Source organism: Oreochromis aureus, linkage group 4 (genome assembly GCF_013358895.1).
Source record: "Oreochromis aureus strain Israel breed Guangdong linkage group 4, ZZ_aureus, whole genome shotgun sequence".
NCBI classification, from domain to species: domain Eukaryota; kingdom Metazoa; phylum Chordata; class Actinopteri; order Cichliformes; family Cichlidae; genus Oreochromis; species Oreochromis aureus.
The window spans coordinates 31,202,764-31,224,718 of NC_052945.1; the positions used below are offsets into that span (position 1 = coordinate 31,202,764).

The window sequence follows — 21,955 nt, forward strand, 5'->3', positions numbered from 1 at the left end:
AAAATCCAATAATGCAATTAATTAATTTTTTTCAGTTTAAGAAGATCCAATCATCACTAACCCATTCTTCCAGACAATCTGCACTTTGTGTTACCCTGAACAATAAAACAGCATCCAAAAACAACAAGGCGGTACACATAATACGTGCTCTTTTTAATAAAATAACCCCCACCAGAAAGAAGGGAATGCTGCAGAACCACAAAACTACCAATGAAATTAAGTAGTTAATGCAATTTGTGCGTCAAATGGATTTGCTTGAGAGGAAAAAATACTAATCTATTAAAGATTTATTATTAGCTTAACTGCAGTGGCAAGAGTGGATACGAGGACATCCGTGCTGGCACAGAGGGTACACTGTACTACACAGAGAAGTCCTTGATGTACACAAAAGCAAAAATTCCTATGGTTTTCTTTACAAGGTGAGGAAGAAGTGTCCATAAAGAATTGCAAAAGTCACTACAGTTCAGGTAGCGTTATATTTGCTCCCCACTTTACTGTTCATCTTTCTTTCTCTCTTAAAAACAGTTCTTCAGTGATTCTGCGTTCAAGTGATGCATAAAATGTAACTTTTATTGAATAGAATATTTCAGTTTATATCTATCTTGCGTCGTGTCTTTTTGTCTGTCATTCCTCTCCTTAGTTCCCCACCTCTGCTAACGTCTTTCTTTTTACTGACAATGTCACCCTTTTTGTTAGGCTCCAACAAACCACTGACAGTTTTAGCAACACCTCAAGGTAAATTCCACAGCGTCAGCTATCTGTCAACTGCGTCGCTGACTTGAAGAGCTGGAAACAGCATTGAAAAGGTTTTTATAGAAAACTGTGGTGATACTTGTACATTTAGTTTATTGTTGACGGAGCAGTTGTTCAGTTTTATGTCTGAATCTGCTGTTAGACACACTAGGTAACCCGTCTGATGCAGGAATGTGTCGCCACAGTATGCATCTACCCACCCGGATAACTTTTTAAAAAGCCTTCATGGTTCCGTAAGTGTCATTGTCTCTGCAGCATTAAAAAATGATGCAGAGGTCTGACCTCTGTGACTGTGGAAGGGTCATACAGTTGCTTTCCTCTGGTGGTTACACAAAAAACACACACAGATAGAGGCAGTGTTATGTCACTATCAGTGCTGGCCTACTCATGTTGCAGTGCTGGTGTCCTTCCTAATTATTTCCTAGGGGACCGATAACTGCCACACTAAGGACTATATATTTACTTGTATAAAATAGGCAAGCATAACTGAATCTTGAGATATAAAGTCTAGTCTCCTTGTTGCTGTTCATCTTGTAGCCTCATCTCAGTGATCACTGCTGCTGTGGTGTAGATCAGCTGGTTGGTTTCATGATGGTAGCAAGTAGGTATTGCCCATAATGCTCCATTCACACCTTCTAGTAGACCTTCAGAGGGTACTTCATGTAGTCACGGAGGGTCCAGGTTTCCAGCTTAGCCATGATCCTATTTCTGAGATCAGTTGCTTTCATACGCAACGCCTTCAACGCCCCAGTTTGGTACCCAATCTGGGGCGGGGATGAAGGTATCTAACAGTTTAGGTTTTTCTTGACAGATGTTGTTTTGCAATTTCTAAAATGGAAAGCAATGAGCAGTTCATTCCATTCATTCATTCATTTTGAATGTTTATTATTGCTAATTAATAAGACAAAAGTATTTCTTATTATTTCTCCGATAATTTGATGGACTAATCGATAGAATACTCAATTACTAAAAATAATTGATAGCTGCAGCCCTACTTGAAACTATTAAAAGCTACCGATTCACTGACACAAACCCACTCGACAGCTGTAACATGTATGAAAGATACTTAAGGGCAAGCACATGTACGCCTTTATAAATGATGCTTCAATTTACCTGCTACAAGTCCAGCAGTAGCTTTTTGGACCAACTGCAACTGAGATAATAGTGCCTTGCCCACTCCATGATATAAACAAATTGCATTAATCCAGTCTGGATGTGATGAAATGAATCACCTTCTCAAAATGAATAAAGCTTGACTTTAGCTAAGACTCTTAACTGAAAGAAGCTAGTTTTGTTGATGATTTAATCTGCTAATCTAATTTCAGAGTGGAATCAAAGATTATACCAAAGTTCTTTACATGAGTTTTGCAATACGACATCAGAGATTAAAGGCACACATTAATATTTGTGATATGAGCTAGTTGGCAGTGTGGAAGGTTAAAAACCAGAATTCCAGTTTTGTTTTCAGAGTGAGGATATTCTGTGAAAGCCAAGATTAAACATCAAACATTTTAAAGATTTAACTGAGAAATCTGTGTCTGGTTTCAGAAGTTGGTTGGGTGTCACCTCAAAACAAGTGATAGGTATTATTAGGCTTTTTGGATTAAAAAAAAACAACAACCCACAATGTATCCCAAAATGGACTCTTGATACACCACAGGTCAAAGCAGCTGATTTAAAACAAAAGCCGATACCGACAGAAAAGGACTGTTTAGTCAGATATGACCTGAAACAATTTACTGTAGTACCACAGACACCAATGTAATGTTTAAAATGGGAAATCAATATTTCATGATGCACAGTGTCGAATAGAATTTTAGTTAAATTTGAAACAGAGATTGGTTGAACTGATCAAAAAACAGTGGTAAAAGAAGACAGATTAAATAGTACAAAATTGGAGTGGAGTCCTAGTTCTTAATATGACGACTTTATCCATAACACAGGTTAGAAAAGTATAGTCCAGTCCACTTCACATACTTGGGTCAATTACTTTTCACAGTGTTATCGATTCTGTCACTAGTTAGCTAACATAAACTAATGTAAGTCTATTAGCCACAACCAACCAACCGTAATGTTCTGTACTGGCACAAGATGGCGTTAAGCATGTTCTTAAAACTTAAAGTTTAAACATTTATTTCCTAAACCCAACTTCACAGACAGTATTACATTTATGTGAGTTAAGAGTAGGGCTCCATAATGTAAATTACACTTTATACATGTAGTGTTTAATGACAGAGAAGACTACGCCTCCGGCTTGGTTTGGGTGTAGCTGCTGCTACAGCAGATTATAGAGCCAAAGCTGCCGCTAGATACGCCTGCCATGAAATTATTATTATACCAAACATTTTTAGTGAGAATGCCAAATCCAAAATTCCATCCAAGGAACTCAGAGGAACTCTTCAAAACTTTTGGTATCAAAGCATTTCAACAATAAAAAAGAGGCAGCAAAAGTAAAACACTGGAAGCACGCTGGGATAAAGCCTTTGCTGTCCAAAAGGAAAACGAAAGCAGATGAATGGGAAAAACGAAGGCAAGGCCTTCTGGAATAATGTGCTTTAAATAGAAGAGACAAAGACGGTTGTTTAGCCAGAGTAATAGAAGACAGATTTGGTGTAGACAAAACCATCCCCTTTTAGAATAACCTCAAGAACCTCAACAATGAAACACCGGGTGTATGTGTTTCTGAAACAAATAGGACCAACTATCAGAACTTCAATGTCCAAGTGTTTACAGTCATGGTTTTTCAGTAAATAGCAGTGGAATGGTCAGATATTGTGTTGTTGTTTATGGAAATTTTCACGGAATCTATCAATTAAATCTACAGTAGACAGGAAGGTAGGCGATGGGTGGCAGATTGGTCTGAATAGATTGCACTGGTCAATCTCAATCACCATCAAAATAATCCATATTATCCAAATGTTCCATAAGGAAATAGCTTATGGAACATTTGAGCTCTCCTGGAGGAATTGTACACCAGAGATCTGAAGAATCAATACCAAAGCTGTGGCCCAACCCGTCACTGAGACCTTTTCATGGTGGTTTCTCCTTTAATCTGTATATTTGATATAAATAGTGATGACTTGAGAGTTCATTGTAAAGGTCAGTTTTTAAAGAACAGCATGCTAGTGTTTTTGTGTTGTTTTTTTAACATGTGAATTTCACTCTACCCAAAATGTGGACCAATAATCCTGTGGCAACAGTTGAATACTGTCTTCTGTGGCTCTGGTGGAACATTCCCTAAAGACAAATTGTGAAGCGTCGAGGTTAAGAGAAGCGACTCTGTTGTAGAAGACAGCGAATGAATGTTCTCCAGTTGTAGAGTGGACTGAAATGCTCAAGGCCTGAGTAGAGCTTGCTGAGGTGACTCAGATAACTAATTCACAGCTGTGCCTTCAGTTCCTGAGTGCAGATCTCATAACATGTTCTAAGTATTGTTAACACCCTGGAACTTCAAAGCGCTAATTTTCTCTTTCTGCCTCTGTCAATAGAGGAATGCTTATAATCCGGCACCACCTGCTAGGTCTTACTGATGTTAAGAGGGGGGTCATATGGGTGTCACTGCTGCGACATCTCTCTTTATGTTTGCCCTACAGGCTGTTGATCTGTCTTCTGTTCTTCACAGTGACGCTGCAGGCATGTGAGGCCAAATGAGGTGACAAACAGCACAAGTGGGTACCTAAAAACCAAGCTGCAAAGTTGCTTTTAATACTTGATTTGACACAGGATGTCATATGATAGATAACTCTTGCACTAAAATTAAATTACAGGTAGGGCTGCCATGATTAGTCGACTAGTCACGATTACGCCGTCTATCAAAATCGTCAACGACTAATTTAATAGCCGACGCGTTGTTTGAAGCTTTGTAAGATCCTGAAAGAAGCAGGAATAAGTAGTAGGATTTAAGAGTGTAATAACGGACTGAAACAGAAGATGGCAGCAATGCATCTATAAGGATGCCAGCTGCCGTTAAATGCCAAAGAAGAAGAAGGAGTGTCCGGTATCGTAGCTGTGTCCAAATTCAGGGGCCGCATCCTTCGGAGGCCGCATTAATAGGCCGATTACGTGATAGTGACGAAGGCTGTCCAAATTCAAAGACTCCTCCAAATGTGGCCGACAAATGGGTCCTTCATTTCCCCAGATTTGAAGGATGGGTCGGGTGTGTCCTTCGTGGCCCAAGCTATCCCAGAATTCAATGGTTAATTCTGTTTCTTGTTTAGTGTTTTGTTATTTTAGTGTAAGAACAACTATTTCAAACAACTGCGTGCACATGAACTACAAAATTACAAAAAGCTTAATCTTTTACTAAAATATGAAGGAAGCCGTAAAGAGCCATGCAGTTTGATATAACCGTCAGGATAAAAAAAAATACTCATCAATGACACACATATAAAAGAGTAGAAAAACTAAATCTAGTGCAGGTCTTTCATGTCCAAAACAAGCTGCACAGAAATGTTCTTTAAGTCTGACTGCCTATAGCAATCGGAAGAGCGCAGAGCAAGTACCACCATCAGTGCCCTTCTCTAGCAAAAGTACCCAGAGAACTGTGCTATTTCTTTGGAGCTGAAAAATCAGCTTTGTGATCTGAAGGACATGAGCTCCTCTCAGCAGAAATGATTCTCTTCAAAACAGCGTGCCGTATGTGACGATGTGCCTGCATTCAGCCATGATAGACTACAGGAAAAATACTGACACCAATTAAATATCACATGTAGAAATCCACCTTTTTACACCTTTTTACACAAAAAGGAGCATCATGCTAACGCTAAGTGTTTCGCCCAATGGGAACCATAGGTGGACAAAATGTTATGCCAGTGAATCAATGACACTCTTGGGATGTATCAGTACAGGTAAAATATTTAATGCACTCTGTTTTAATTTGTTCTTTTCTGGGTCTAATACACCAAAGACTGTTTAAAACATTTGCAGGTACCACTCTGAAATATAACAGTGATCCAAAGTCTTTGCATCCAAGAGACTTTGGAGGTGGCAAACCTGGCAAAGGTTGAACCTTTATACACTATCATATCTAAACAAAGCATGTTTTTAATGCAGTCATTCACTGTGCTGACGTTTCAAAGGCATTTCAAGTGGGGGAAGTGTGACACTGAATGAGTGGTGAGTCATCTCCAGTCAGTGTCAATCAACTCATTTCATCCACTGGAGCGGATTTCTCCACCATCATTGCCATTAGTTTTTTCTGCTTACAAATTCTCAATTCCCATATTGTTTTCTGATGAGTTGTGTGTGGAAAAAAAGACCAAACTAAACAATTTTATTATCTCGGCATTCCAAAGACTTCCACGTGTCTCAGCTATTCAAAGGCTCCACTACCACTTTGACTTATAGGCACCGATAAACTAAAGTGAAAAACTTGAGGGAAATGACTGCAAAGGTTCAGATAATTTGGAGCCTGCGTTCACTGCAATTCCTGTTCCAATATGCATGGAGACACAATTTTCCGTCATAACCAGCTCTCCCAGTGTAATCTGTTAACACAGATGGTGGGAGTGGTCAAAATCAGCCAGCTTGGTTACTCAGTAGCTTAGGGAAGAGCTACGGCAAAGAAAGCAGACAGCACGTGTTACGATATCTCAGCGTCCCAGACATCTTAAATCACTGCCTTCTATTCTTATTTTCAACTTTTACTCATAGATGATGAAAGCTGATCTGAAGTGGGCTCGATAAGGAGTTTAAAAGAATTTACTTTTGATATTGGAGTCAGTATCTATGAAATGCCAAGCCCCCCCCCCCCATTCAACTAGCTGAGAGTGATATGAAAGCACTGATCTCAGTTCTGCATTACAAACATACGAGGTTATTCTAAGCACAGAAGTAAAAAGAAAAGCACCGAAAACCTTGTAATCACGCAAACTTCTGCATGCAAACTTCTTCAAACACACATCCAATCACTCAGTTGCAATTCTGCTCTGTAGACATTAATTGAATTGCTGTGATAAAAGCTAACTGCCTCCTGAAACATTCAAAGGCTTTGCACTGCGGTTAATTTTGAGACATTACACACAAACAAATTGGTACACATACACACACCAAATTCTATTTCAGCACCCCGACTCCAGGCTATGCGAAGCCGTGTGTGTGTGTGTGAGCACTTGTATCAAGAACACGCCGTGACTCAGACAGCGCAGAGGGGAGGGGTCAGGGCATGAGGCAGCACTCACAGGAACACGTGCGTGCCCAATGATACTCTGAGAATCACATGTGCGCATGCGCAAAAACAACACAAAGCGACAATCCCCTGTTGATGTCGCATATTGAGGCGTCCCAAGCTGTCCTCTGCTTTCTGCGGCTCCATCTGCCCTCACTGCTCCTAATCCAGCTCTCTTCACTCCGCTAATCCCCACACAGATGCGCACACGTGCGCTCGTACAAGGCATGCATGTAAACACACACACACGCCAACATGCATACATTATTCATACAGCTGGGTAGGTACATGGCACGTGCAACTTTTGAAAGTTAATCAGGTTTTTTTGGCTCAGAGTGGCGAGTAACTCTGCACGGCAACAAGCAGGATTTTTTGGGGGGAGACATGTGTTCATTTCTGACCATCTTTATACCGTTTATGACAGAGTTGTCTTTGTTTATACACAAAACCCCACCTGTGTCGTGTTTGGTGGCGGTCTGGGTGAGTCCATGGTGTAAAGAGCTGGCAGCTCTGTTTGATATCAGGCTGATATTTTTTCCTGTTAGAGGAAGTAACCATGCATATGACATCTGTTCACCTCAATGATAAATTCTTAGAATTTATAAACCCCTACACTTTAATAACTCTGATTTGTCCCAGCAACATTTCTGCTCATGTGACTTGGATAAACAGAGACTCACAGCAGCTCTGTTTTGAGGCTTTTTTCCTTCTGGTTAATGGACGGCTCTCTGCTGTGCTCTGTTCAAGAGGAAATGCTGTGACACTGTTGTCTGGATGTTCTTCTATATGTCTGAGGAAATATAGTTAGCACTCCAAATACATAATTACAATTTCAAATATGAGAATGTGTAATGAATGTACAGTGGTCCCTCGCTATAACGCAGTTCACCTTTTGCAGCCTCGCTGTTTCGAAGGGGTTTTTTTGTGCATGCTTTTTAAAAAAAAATAAAAACAGCACATTGTGTTCTGCGTCCTGATTGGCTCTAGACCATGTGCCTCCTGTCAGTACAGAATGCATTCAGCCTGTCAAATTTACACAAATCTTTGATTGCTAGCAGTGTGACTCTGAAGTGCTGTACTAGGGCTGTTCGATATAACGATATATATCGGATTACGATATGAAAACGTCTATCGTTACGTATTACACTATTGTTTATTTAATTGTGTCGCAAAAAAAACTGTTTATGGCAATAGTTTTTTCATCATTTTGATGGTCACTGTAGAATTAATTTCTACTTTGTTCTTTCTCTTATATTTAATATAACCACACTACGGAGGGACGAGCGACTGCTTTTATGCGTTGTTGTTAGCAACACCGATGGTAAGACCATTGCAAGGCTCCGCCGCCTGCTTGTTTATTTTCCAAATAAACCTACACAATAAAGCTGAAGATCCTTCGGAGATTTTTCAAAATAAACTGAATCACGTGTAATAGTATGCAGAGTGTTTACGGATGAGAAGCTGAAAGGTGCTAAAAAATAAACCTTAGAACAGGGTTTTCCCCGCAGCATGTCGTGTAATAAATACAAAGAAAATTGCGGCCGTTTCAACTTATGTCCAAAAATGTATAGTTTCATGCATCGGTCAAAACACTGGACTCCAGGTACACGACGCCCAGCTGAAAACACTTCACGCAAGTCGAGTTGCCTGAGATTCACAGAATTTCCAGAATTTCCGATAAATGTCTTATATCGGGATATGAGATTTTGGTCATATCGCACAACAAACACAACAATGTCGATGAAACGTTTTGCACCATCAAAGGCACCTGCAGTAGCACCCAAAAGGCAGAGGAAGATGCACATCGCACAAAAAGTTGGACTTCTGGACATGGAAGGTAGAAGTTACCGTATTTTCTGCATTATAAGGCGCATTAAGCGAAACAAAACAGTCAGATAAGTCAAACTTTCCTAAGCTCATTCTTCTTACTTCCTCTACTTCCGTACCATTGATTCATTAATGTTGAATTCTCTGGCAGCTGGTCTATTCCCATGTTCTGGACCTGAAAACAAGGTTTGATCTTTGGTTTCATTCTATAATACTGGACTTATTTTTCTACGAAGGTTTGAACTTTGAGAGTGTTTAAACAAGAGAGAAACATGTGAAAATGTTCACGCCTGTCTCTGAAAAGTGCATAAAGTGTGTAGTGAGGGGTTTTACAGCTTTAAAACATCTATAATAGTTGTCACTGTCACTTTAAGGTATAGTCAGTGTTTCACATTGAAGAGTGTGTGATGTGGTCCGAGTAACAGTAACATTAAACGAGCCACACCCTGATATTTAAAGGAACAGTGTGTAAAATCTCACCACAGATCACAGAGTGCAGTCAGCTGAGTTCTGTTTTTACCATCTCCTGGTTCAAGTGGAAAATCATAGCTATAGATTTAGACTTACTTTTATTGTTATTGTACAGTTGCTTGCACAATGAAATTAGGTAGCAAGACCACAAAGATGCGAAAGTAAACAATATACAAGAAAAGTAAGAACACTATGTAAACGATATAAACAATGTTTGGGTTACAGGAAGCATTGTGGGTGTGTGCCAGGCATCATAATAAAATATAATAAATAATAAATAAGGGTGGAAGGGCTGTGGTCGTTAAGGATATGTTGAGGGAAAGAAATTGCACATCTTCCGAAATATTGCACAGAACAAAATATTGCACGAGAGAAAAAAAACAAACAAACACAATAAATAGCAGCAATAGAATGATTGTATGACTGAATGGTGGAGACCAGCTCACACTCTTAATTTGCATTTAGCTGTGGATTGTCCGCAGTAGGACAAACAACTCTGGCTTTTGTTTGTGGTCAGCTGTCCGCATGTCTAATCTGCTGACAATAAGTACAATATAAGGAATAAATAAGGATATTTAAGCACATTTTTGTGCGTTAGAGCCCTGACTTTGCTCAGGAAGAGGCTGACATGTTATCCAGATGCAGGTCACCGCTGGATGATAAAACATAGTTATGAACCTTCACATCTGGAGTCTGAAGGTGCACAAATTATTCGCCTCGATGACACGTGAGTTCTCTTCTCCTCCTCTTCTCTTCAGCCACACACATAAAACACGATTAGGGACCATCGCAATGTCCAGTTTGTATTCAAATGATGGGGCAACATGGTGGCTTCCACAAACCAGCGCCTGCTGTAATGTATTTATTATGGATTTTTTTCAACTATCAGAACGCATCAGTTTGTTGGAAGCTGTAATGATGTATATATTGACTGACTACAATATCCTTTCTGTTAAATAAAGTGCCCAAAGAAGACAGTTTAGTCAGCTCATGTCTTATTATTAAAAAAAAATAAAGATTTTGCTTTACGTGCAATAGAAATACAAGATATAAAAGTTTACCAGTTTGAAGTTTGGATGTGATAATGGACGTGTCTGATTTGGAACTTATGTTTCATCTCTTTGGCCCACCGACAGCCTTAAACTCTCAATATTTGACAGCAGTTTCACATGAAAAGCTTCTCATTAAAGGAAAATATATTTGGCAACTAAAAGAAAAAAGGGGATACAGTGCAGCTTGTTGGAGGAACGCGCGATAATAGTGTTCTGCTAAATTTGGTGGTGATTATATATAATATCGATTTCTATATGTGCCGACATAAAGGAAAGCTCAGTAAATTTACTTTTTCTCGACCTTTCCTGAATCTCTACAAATAAAACCAATGGAGACAAATAAAACCAGTGGGTGTGACTAATAAAGCCCAGAGGGAAAGAAACTCCATGTGACTGTTGCTACATATGGCAAAATGCTTCACAATGAAAGCACTATGAAGAAAAGAACTGAGACATGATAATCACTTATTTATAAACAGATACATGACTGTAGTATCCCAGAGGGACGTGTGGGAGAAGTTATGGATTCTTGTTGGTCCATGTTTATTTCATTTGTTTACAAACTTTGCCCCTTCTAAAGGTTCAGCTGGAGGTCCTGCTCACCGTTGTTTTGTTATACTTTTGTTAATTTAGTTTAGTTTCATTTAATTAATACACTCTTTGGGTCTATGTACTCCAACATCCTCACCACACACCAGTGGGTTCAGTTTGCTGTGTCTTTAGTTTCTTCTTCATCAGGCCTGATGTGAGTCTCTGTGAATTTGTCTCATGAAGCGGTAAAGGCAGTATGTGCTGCGTGTGTGTGTGTGTGTGTGTGTGTGTGCAGCTGCACGTGCAGGAGCAACAGTGAGTACAGCAGGCAGCGTGACAGCGCTCAGCCGTCCCTTTTACCGCTCCTAAAATTCTGCTAAATTTATGGCATTCCTTCTCTTCATCCGCTGAGATAACAGCCTGTTTGAATCATTTGTTCAGTTTCTATTTTTCACTTCATACCTCAAATTATTTGAACTGGTAGCTAAAAAAAAAAAAATGTGTTGCTGCAGCTCTTAATCTTTCATTAATCCATCCATCTATGCCTACAGCTCTGCTTTTATCTGTTGTCCCTCCACACCATTAATCTTTGCTTTCCTTTCATGTTTACATCAAAAATGCACACACACACACACACACACACACACACACACACACACACACACACACACACACACACACACACACACACACACACACACAGCCAAAGGCAGATGTACACTCCATCACATTTTGTTTACCACACACACCAGACCCCTCTGTCTCACCCTTTCTCATCTCCCTCAGATGAGTTGCTATCCTGCTTGTTGGACATTGGCTCCATTCGGCCTCAGTCCCATCCAGCAGCCAATCACAGGACAGCGAGGCAGATGCTGAGCTCGCCAGCCTGCTCAGCGTTCACTGGCAGCCCGCTCAGTAGCTAACCATCCCAGACTGTAGGCAGCGGTTGGCTGGGAGGAGCGCAGTGGGCGGAGCAGAAAGCTGGAAGGGGAGAGAAACGATGCAGTGAGAAGCAGGCAGTCACATGACGTGGATCATAAAATATTTCACTACATTTTTAATTCACAGCGTTACATAATGACAGATGTTGTGATTGTGATATTTCAGGTTCTTCTTTTGTTTCCAAACCAGATTTTTTCATTTGTTTTCAGCGCTGGATGTTTATCCAATCATGTGAAAGAAAGGCTGGATTAAAAAATGCATTATTTTTTCAATATCAAAGTCACAGTTATTTAAGGTAGCTGTAGTATTAATGTCTGTAACGCTTAGCTAATTCTATCTATAATCCGAAGTAATTCAAATCAAAATAATTAACTGTGACCGCAGCAGATCGCACAGGTTGGCCCGACTGCACTCACTCTCAGACAGATTGCTGAAGGTCTGCAAATAACTGACATCTACATTTATAAACACAGACCGAGGCAGCAAGCTGTAATCAGTCTGAGCCGATGAGCGCAACACGTCTAAGACAAGCGGCTGAAACTTTTGTATCATGCTTATATTCCTATATGAAAGCAAGCTTGCCGTGTGCCCACATTTAATGCAAACTTGTGTATGCAGACAGCGATAGATTTAAATCTGATTTGTGATTTTCACACAGATTCCCACAAAGCTAAGCGTCGTGTTAGATTTACACACTTTTACCCCTTGAATCAATTCTCTGAAGGAAATAAAAAGCAAAGGCAGGAAAGTCTGAGAAGAAATGAGGATAAAATGTGATTTTTGGCAGGATACACACACAAGCAGCCAAGACTGTGGGAGGAAAGTATCCCGAGAGAACTCGGGCAGGCACATGCAAACTGCAGCTCCACACTGAAAGGCCCGGCCTGTGGATTCAAACCCAGACACTTGCTCCTGTGAGTTGACACTGCTAACCGCTGTGTTTTACTTCATGTAGGGTTTTTTTTATCTTAAGAATAAAAACACAAAAAATAGTTATAATGAGAATTATTTTTCCCATATTATTATTATTATTATCATTATTATTATTGTTATGTAACAACAATAATCTTCCATGCATGAATCTGCCCAGCTCAGCAGCTCACCTCAGATTTTTGGAGGCTTTTAGGAGCTCAGCTCGTGAACAGGCTTCCGATGTAATGTTTGACTTTATTGATCAGACCCTCTGACCCAGTTTGTGCTTTAATTACTTCATTACATTTTCAGGGGTGATTGACGATGGCTTCTCTTGACTCCTATCAAGTATGTTTTTTAACTCAAATTCCAGGATGTGTATTAAAAAAACAGAACACTGGTGAAAACTCTGCAGATCTTCACACCTGCATCGACTCGTGTGACAAAACGAGGTTTAAGGACAGTTAAGAATGCGTCCTCACTGTTGGTGCATCCAAATCAGAGGCAGCACTCGACTGTGAAGGCAGCATCAGGAACTGCATCACTGGTTTTGGTGTACATCGTAGCATGGACGCAAGAGTCGAGTGAATGATGATGTAAAGGGTACTTGGTTCCAGAACAATGATGTAATGGGAGCGCTGGCCAACGGGGGAGTTAGGAGGGAGGGGCAGTGGTACTTGGGGAGGGCACAGATTACTGCGTCCTAATCTGAAAACGTTCTGAGGCCGACTTCAGACTTCAGGGATTGTTTGCTCTTATAAAAACAACATCTGTGTTCTCACTACTATGTTAACGGCAGAAATCCTGCTTCTATTAGAGGAAACCGACTCCAGCCAAATCTAATTTACTATAAGCTACTTACACGTCCTCTGAAAGGAATTTAGGCTAAATTGCACCCTCACACAGCTACATTTAAACCCTGTTGAGCAAGAGCAGCAAATGAAACTTTCTCTACTAGTCTGCAGTTTTTCACTTTTTATCTAACTTTTTATTTACATTTTAAAGTGTGCAATTAAAACGCTGTTTGCAATCCTTGTTACAGCTTACTAAAATCATCACACCTAAAAGACAGATCTGTATAATATAGATTATATACAGTTTGTGGATCTCAGGCAGGGTAAGAAAGGCTTTCATGCTTTGAACACATCAAATATCAACAACTGTTGTTTCAGCAGCAACGCAGCAATTCAATGTTGTAAACACAAACTTGGTAATATTCTCAAATATGGGCGGTTTGAACAAACCTAACAGCCATTTCATACATGTAACTTGCCTTACAGCAACACTGGTCCAGGGTTCAAATCCCTCGGCCGGCCGGGGCCGGTCTGGTCTGTGTGGGGTCTCTCTGGGCACCTCGGCTGCCCCCACAGCCCACAGATATACATGTTAGGTTCGCTGGTGAGTCTAAATTTTGCCATGTGTGAATCACTGTGAGCATGAATGAATATGTCTCTTTGTGAGCTCTGTGACAGACTGGCACGTTGTCCAGGGTGTACCCAGCCCCAAACGACCCTGAAGTGGATAAGTGGATCCATCACATACACCCAAATCAGAGTCTGAACCCAGTTAAGCATAAGAACTGTGACCATGTGGATTCCCCCCGGCATAAGTGCTGAATCCGATGCTATACACCCTCTTCACATATGACTGGGTGACTTCCCAGACCAACAGCAGCATTATACACTTAACAGATGACACTACAGTCATTGTGCTGATCACTGACAGGGAGGAGACAGAAAATACTAGAGAAGTGGCAGGAGTGGTGTCAGGAAAATGAGACCACCAAAAGACCAGAGGAGGACACGGCAGCATACTTCAACATTTACAGGTGTAAACTGTTAAAATAATCAGGATCTCACCAGATTTCACAACACCAAAGAGCTTGCAAAGAAATCACAGCCATCTCACCTTCAAGTCAAATCCACCACAGCAACCTCAGATTTGACATGTCGACTAAAATCCTCGACAACTTTCACAGATTCACAGTTCAGAGCATCATCAGGCTCTCAATTAGTCTGCTGTTCAGGTTCACAAGGTCAGGTCTGTACAACTCATTTCTATGTTTTTGTTGCTAAAATTAGAAAGGTGTGAGGGGACAAGCAAAATGTTTTATCAAAAAACAAACAAACTACTTGGTTTGGTTTTAGAAGGATCCTGGTTCGGGCTACAACGGAGCCTTTCATAACGTTTTGGTCTCATGAGGTCTGATGATGTCATGAGCACTTCTATTGATGTCTATGGACAACCCTGCATTTTGTAAGATGATGCTAAAGTTGGAGCCGGTGCATTGTAATGTGTACTGAAAGCATCCAAGGGAAGAACAGGAAGCAGAGCCTTCAGCTGTCGAACCGACTCGATTCAGGAAACTTAAGACTTCAAACTTTCCTTTTTGACAAACTCAGTCGTGCACCATGTGATCAGGAACCATCAGGAACCAGGCTCCTGGGAGCGCTCCTCCACTCCCGTCTTTACTCTCCTTTTGTGTTTACAGGACCGTAAACACAGGCATGTTCTTCCAAAGTCTCACAAAAACAATGCCCTCTCAGTTTTATTCATTATTAACTGAGTCATGTTTCAGCAGCTGCAGGGTTCAGCACGGATTAGCATGTCAACACTGTGGACACTTGCCAGGGATTAAAATATTACTGTCTGTTAATAGTTTGGTGCAACAGTCATGATCCTTTTGGACAGCGACTGTTCCTTTCAAAGCTGGCAGCTCACTGAGGCTTTTAAACTCAACTATAAAAACCAGAATACAACTGTGATCCAGCTGATTATACAGACACATGTAACTATGTATGACTAAAACCACAAACCTCTCACAGCCCACCATCAGTCAGTGCACGCTTACAGTATTACTGTGGGGGAAGCAGAAGGGCCAGATGAGGGCACCAGAGTCACTGCAGCACTGCTGTTCTGGTTGTGTATCCTGAGCTGACCTGATTCCTGCACAGAGACGCTGTGTTGTCACATGCAGCAAGTCTAATGAGAACTTGAAGCTTGTGAAGTGTGACTTTAAAGATTGAGTTAGATGTGAAGAAAACCGAGAGGTCTGAATACACACTCATGAATTTAAATGTATAAATGTAATCAGACTAAATTCATCACAGTGTTAGAGCTCAGACGCTTAAAATGCTAAACAATCAAGTTTTATTCACACAGGGGTTATACGGCTTCTGATAACATTGTAAACAAACCTTAATAGAACTGCATTAAAAAGAAATGAGGGACAATTTTCCCTCTTTTTAATCAGAAAATAATACAGAGGTTGTCTGTGAAGGTTCTCAGTCATCGAGCTCATGGTAATCTCAGCAGGCTGAAAAGAAGAATGGCTGGAAGCTTCTTGAAGACCTTCTCAAGCTTCGTGGATGAGATGGGAACGTCTTCATGAAACTTTCCATCCGCTTTTCTTTCCAAGCTCCTTAGACTGACTTCAAGAACAGTTTTGTCATGATTAGAATTTGTGTAAGAATTCACTAAAGAATTTATTTTTTCTACTCCAGATTAATATCAGAAGGTAACAGTTTGCTCAGACTCGTGTCTTCAGAAGCCTCAGATCAATCGAACAACAATCCAAAAGTAAAACTTGCAACAAAGAGAAAATAGTCTGAGTTATTTCCACTGCAGATCAGTGCGTCATTATAAAAGCACCATCAAAATTATTTAACTTCACTGATTTGGCCATCACACAGCCCTAGAAACCAACAAGCAACCACCGGGGGGGGGGGGGTTCATTTCTGTGAGAACACAAATATAACAGGAACAGAAGAGATTATTACCTGATCTACTGCTTTTCATTTTTTCATTATTGGAATCAATATAAGCAGTAAAACTTTGAGATTTGGCCTCTTTTTAGTTTCTGCCTAATTTCACAAATGGTTCCATACTAAGTAACTGGTTATATACATGTCTTCATCATTCACCCCATCATTCATAAATATTCACAGGAATAAGTCGGCATCTGTCCGTCTCAGTGATTGTATGTGAACAGATTTGAATATTGCCGCCTGAGCACCTTCACTTCTTCAGATATGACACTAGGTGGCATCAGAGTATGAGAAATCTATAGATGTGATGTCCTTTTGACCCAACAGTACAAATACTGTAACCACACACACACACACACACACACACACACACACACACACACACACACACACACACACACACACACACACACACACACACACACACACACACACTTTAGTGCCCAGGAGAACTCAAAGACTTTTAAAGCTGTTTACAGAGTAATATCTCCAGAGAGTAGAGTGGAGCAATGAAACATTAATTACATTTACAGACAAAAAACATTTGCAAAAAGCATCATCTGCATGTTATAAATTATTTATCGGTTCAGTGAATCAAAGCAACAACAACAGTAAATGTTTATGTTGTTTCATGATTTCACTGAAAGCTCTTATGAATTATTGACTTTTTTAACATGTAGGATTAAATCAATATCCGCTCTTCATGTATAAATCCAGGTGACCTGCACAGAGAGAATTTCATCCTGCCTTGCCTTGTCTGATAATTGTTATTGATAAAAAAAAAAAGAGTAATTTTTAGCCAAGCGCTTAGAAATGTATCTACAACGCAGATATTTTATAAAATATATGGACACAATATCTTTAAAATGATTTAACACAAATAGTATTCAAATTCCAGCATTTCCAACTGGCAGACGTGATTTCATCTTCATTTACGTCACATTAAAATCACTTCTTAAAGAAAACATTTTGTTAAGTGCAGAGAAATAACCACCAGTTACAGTAATGGCAAATATGCATGCAACTTAAACAAAGCCATAAAATCAGACATGTAGTCTGGAAGGCTTCCTCACATTAGTAGGAGAAAAAAAAAGAGTTTTGACGGTCTTGTGTTTTTGTGAACATGTGTACTTGTGTGTCTGGGTGTGTGAGTTTGCTAGCACATGGGTGATTCTGTGTGTTTGAGCCTTTAAAGGCATGCCTGTGGTGGCAGCAGTGAAGAAAAGCGAGCACATCAGCGTTCTCTGAGGCTCGTCCTGTGCTTTGATGCAAAATACCTGCAGCAGAAGACAGATGTCCCACCATGACAGATGTTAATGATTAATGTCATTAATAATTTTTTGTATATTCAAATTTTATATTTATCTAAATCTGCAAAATAATGTTGCAAAAGCCTATTTTAATGTATGCGTAACCTAATGTAACATCTGGAGGCTTGCTGTAACAAAAGGCATTGGTTGGGGGGCATCTGAGAACAGTAAACTCATCATTCATTAAGAACCAGTTTAACATGGTTTCAGTTTTGTGACACAGTGCGTTATCCTGCTCAAAGCAGCCATTAGAACATGGGCACACTGTCCTCATGAAGGGTCAGCAACAATCCTCAGGTAGACTGAGTGTTGTTGGTACTAAAGGACCCAAAGTGTGCTCACACCATTACACAACCATCAGTCCGAACCCCTGATACAAGGCTGGATAGATTCATGCTGTGACTTCTAACTCTACTGTCTCAATGTCGTAGAAAAATTGAGACTTGTTATAGCAGTCAACATTTTTACAATCTTCCCATCGTTCCACTTTGATGACCTTTGTGAATTGTAGCTTCAGTCTCCTGTTCTTAGCAGAAGGGAGTGGACCCCAGTGTGGTCTTCTGCTGCTGTAGCTCGTCTGCTTTAAGGTTTGACGTGTTGAACATTCAAAGAGTCTCTTCTGTATACAATGGATGTAATCAATGGTAATTCAAGTTACTGTAAACTTTCATATCAGCTTGAAGTGGTTTAGCCATTCTGCCCTAGGATCTATAAGGTGTTATCACCCAGAGAGCTGCTGCTTGTTGACGATTACAGACCTCAGATCAGACCAGCTCGTCTGACACCAACAACTATGACACATTCAAAGTCACTTAAATCTCTCATTTGATACTCAGTTTGAACTTCAGCAGATCATCCTGACCATGTTTACGTGCCTAACTACACTGAGATGTTTGTGATGGCTCATTAGATGTTTGTCCTAACAATTAGTCAAATATAATAAATCTAATATAAAAATATACTGTTTTTACAGTTAAAAAGTATTTTTTTAAGATGCTCATTGGAACGTGGATTTTAAAAATAATTCTTAATCATTAATTCTATTTGTATTGCATTGTCGTTACTAAAACTAAAGAAGTTTCAGTAAGAGACTCATTTGTGTAAAACTCCTGTCAAACCTGTTCGACCACATTACGCACACACAGAGTTGGTTTAAACATCACTTGGTTCAGCGATGACATATTGATGAATGTTCTGTGCATTGACTACAGACATATACGGGCTTACACTCAGCTGTCAGAGTCTAACTAGGCCAGAGGTCAGCAACCTGTGGCACGCAAGCCACGGGTTAGAGCTAACTAGAGTTAACCATAATCCTATTAATACATATGTTGTATGCTTTAGCTTATACACTTCAACCTGTCTGTTCCCCGTCACCCCCGCTGTCACCCCGTTGTTTGGTACGAGGAGCTATGGTAGTTCTATTGACATTGAAGGTTGTTGACAACTGAACTAGGCTATCCAAAGTAAATGATGGTGGAAACGTTGTTAGCTTTGTAGGTATAAGTGAAACCAAAACTAATGTGCACACTAAAAATTGTGTTTATGGACATGTGGATGAGATGTATATTTAATTACACTAAACAAGTTGGAGATATCTAAGAAGAGTCAGTCAGTAACAACAGGGAAGAATCTCTTTAAAGAGTGGTGAAAGACACAGGCAATGCCAGCCCTGAATCCAAAAAACCCCAACTGTGAATAAGCCTTATAATATAACCTTTTAACCTCATATACCTACAAGGGACAGTTCACCCCAAAACAGGTTTTTGAAAAGATGTATACTTGTATGGTAATATAAGCTTAGAATATGTCAAAAGGGCAGGTAGGCTTGCTGTTAACACAAGTTCTTGAATATTTTACTTCTAAATCTAAAATTGGGTTAGCTCTCTACAGTTATACATTCCAGTTTCCAGCTAAGCACTTCTGGGAAGTATCTGAAGTCTACATGAACCATGTGATGACGCTGTAGTCAGTACCACTGATTATGCATCTCTTACTATTTGAGGGCTGAACTCGCCTATTAGATAAATAAGATAATTTTTTCACTGTACGTCAGTCTACTTCTTGTACCTGACGATTTTTTTTGGTTAAACCACTTAACTCTGGTTCATGAGTCATGCAACCATGAAAAAGGCACCAAACACAAAGGATGTTCCACTGTTGCAGGAAAAATGAGCAAGTAACACATTAAATTGTATCTTTAGGCACTTTGTTACAAGCAGCTTGTTGCAAAAACATTTGCATCTGTAAAACATGGTGGAGGCTCTGTCATGTTCAGGGCTGCAGCTGGGCGATATGAGGAAAATGTAAATGTATCGTGATACACGATATATATCATGATATGTTTACATAACCTCCAAAAACAATGTTACTTTCAGTCATATCGTGCCTAGAATTGCACTGGTTTACTCATTCAAATCAATCATTCAGTGTTTTTTTCTATCCATCCATCCATCCATTCGCTTCCGCTTATCCTTTCCAGGGTCGCGGGGGGCGCTGGAGCCTATCCCAGCTGTCATAGGGCGAGAGGCGGGGTACACCCTGGACAGGTCGCCAGTCTGTCGCAGGGCCAACACACAGGGACAGACAACCATTCACGCTCACATTCACTCACACAGTCACACCTAGTGACAATTTGGATTATCCAATTAACCTATCCCCTCAAACTTTTTTTCTAGTGAACATAAAAAATCTAAATGAATTGATATGTTTTATTTTTAACCATTCTTTAACCATCAGTTTCCCACAGAGGTTTTTCACAGCAAGTCTTTCTGTGATCAACACTAGACCTTTAACAAACAAAAGATCACAGCAACAAAAAAGTACATCAAGCAAGACTTCATGAGACAAACAAACCAACTGAAATTAAAAGGGCGTCTTTTGTGCTTCTAACATAAGAAAACTGTTAAATAAAATTTTTGATGAGGTCAAATTACAGAAACAAAAGTCTAGTGACTACAAACAGTGACTGACCAAGAACAGTCTTAATTTTATAGTGAAAGACTTTTCAGCTGGTGGAATAAATTCAGGTAGTGCTACCTTTAGTGGCAACAGTTTTACTGCATGTTTTGCAAATTTCCACATTTTTTTTGACATCCTCCTCCTTAAATCCAAATGACGAGTGAGTCTCATTCCCTCGCTCGTCTGAAACTCCTGCTGTCGCCATATTTGTCCCTATCTGGTAGGACATAAACACGCATGCTCAGCGCAGTGTGCCTGGTAGAACATTTTCTCTTTGGGAAGGATGGGGGTTAATGATATTCGCAGCGTGTGAGATAAAAAAATAAAGTGCTTAATATTACAGCTTAATATTTTTATGGCAACATGCTCGATGGTTACGATAAAGCCATTTTAGCCAACGCACGTGGAAAAACTCGTGATACATCAAATACATTCGATATATTGCTCACCTCTACAGTTCAGTCGATCTGGGCGATCTGGTCAAAATTGATAGAAATTAAAACACATAAAAATGCTGTTAGAGTTTGATCCACCATCGGGAAAGTGTCTGAAGTGGCAAAGGTCTCATTTGTTCATCCCAAACACGCAGCCAGTGCAGTAAAAACATACCAGGATAGAAAAACACACAATAGAACACTATTCATAGTCATGGACTCGCCCTCCCCGGAGCCCTGACCTCAACATTATTAAAGCAGTGTGGGATCATTTTTACAGAGAAAGAAACAAAAGATAGCCAACATCCAAAGAGGAGCTTTGGAATGTGTCCTTCAGGAAGTCTGGAGAACTATTCCTGAATAATATTTAAAGAAAAAAGCAGAAAGCTTGACTAAGAACGTTCAGACTGAGTGAAGAATAAAGCTCGTCATACCAAACATTGACTTCTGAGTTTGTAAGAATTCTAAAAACTCTGCTTTTACCATTTATAGTGTATTTTCATTTGTTTGCTTATTTGAATAATACACCCATTTCCCATTTTCCTACAAAAAATGTGAAAAGAAAGCAGTGCCTTGAGACTTTTTCACAGTACTGTATACGTGAACCTCGTTCTAAGAATTATGAAGCAGAAGAAAAGGAAGACGGTGCTGAAAGCCAGCCCAGACTCAGAAGATCACAATAAGGTATCTGAAGGTCATCTCAGCATTATCATGTCTGTTACCCTTTTCATTTCCATCCCCCAAACCACATGGAATTATCACAGTCGCTTCGACATTTACCTTTTAATATAATGCTTTAGAGCCCTCTGCACATTTAAAGCTACCTGTG

General features: G+C 39.9%; 1 protein-coding gene across 4 annotated transcripts in view; it reads right to left on the reverse strand.

Moving 5' to 3' along the window:
• Positions 1–21,955, reverse strand: part of LOC116309961 (thyroid hormone receptor alpha) — a 111,561-nt gene that overhangs the window by 31,308 nt on the left and 58,298 nt on the right. For all 4 annotated transcript variants that reach the window (XM_039611040.1, XM_039611039.1, XM_039611041.1 and 1 more), the window contains exon 4: positions 11,568–11,781. In XM_039611040.1, coding sequence (XP_039466974.1) covers positions 11,568–11,623 — 56 coding nt within the window. In that variant the 5' untranslated portion in view covers positions 11,624–11,781. The remainder of the gene's footprint in view (positions 1–11,567; positions 11,782–21,955) is intronic.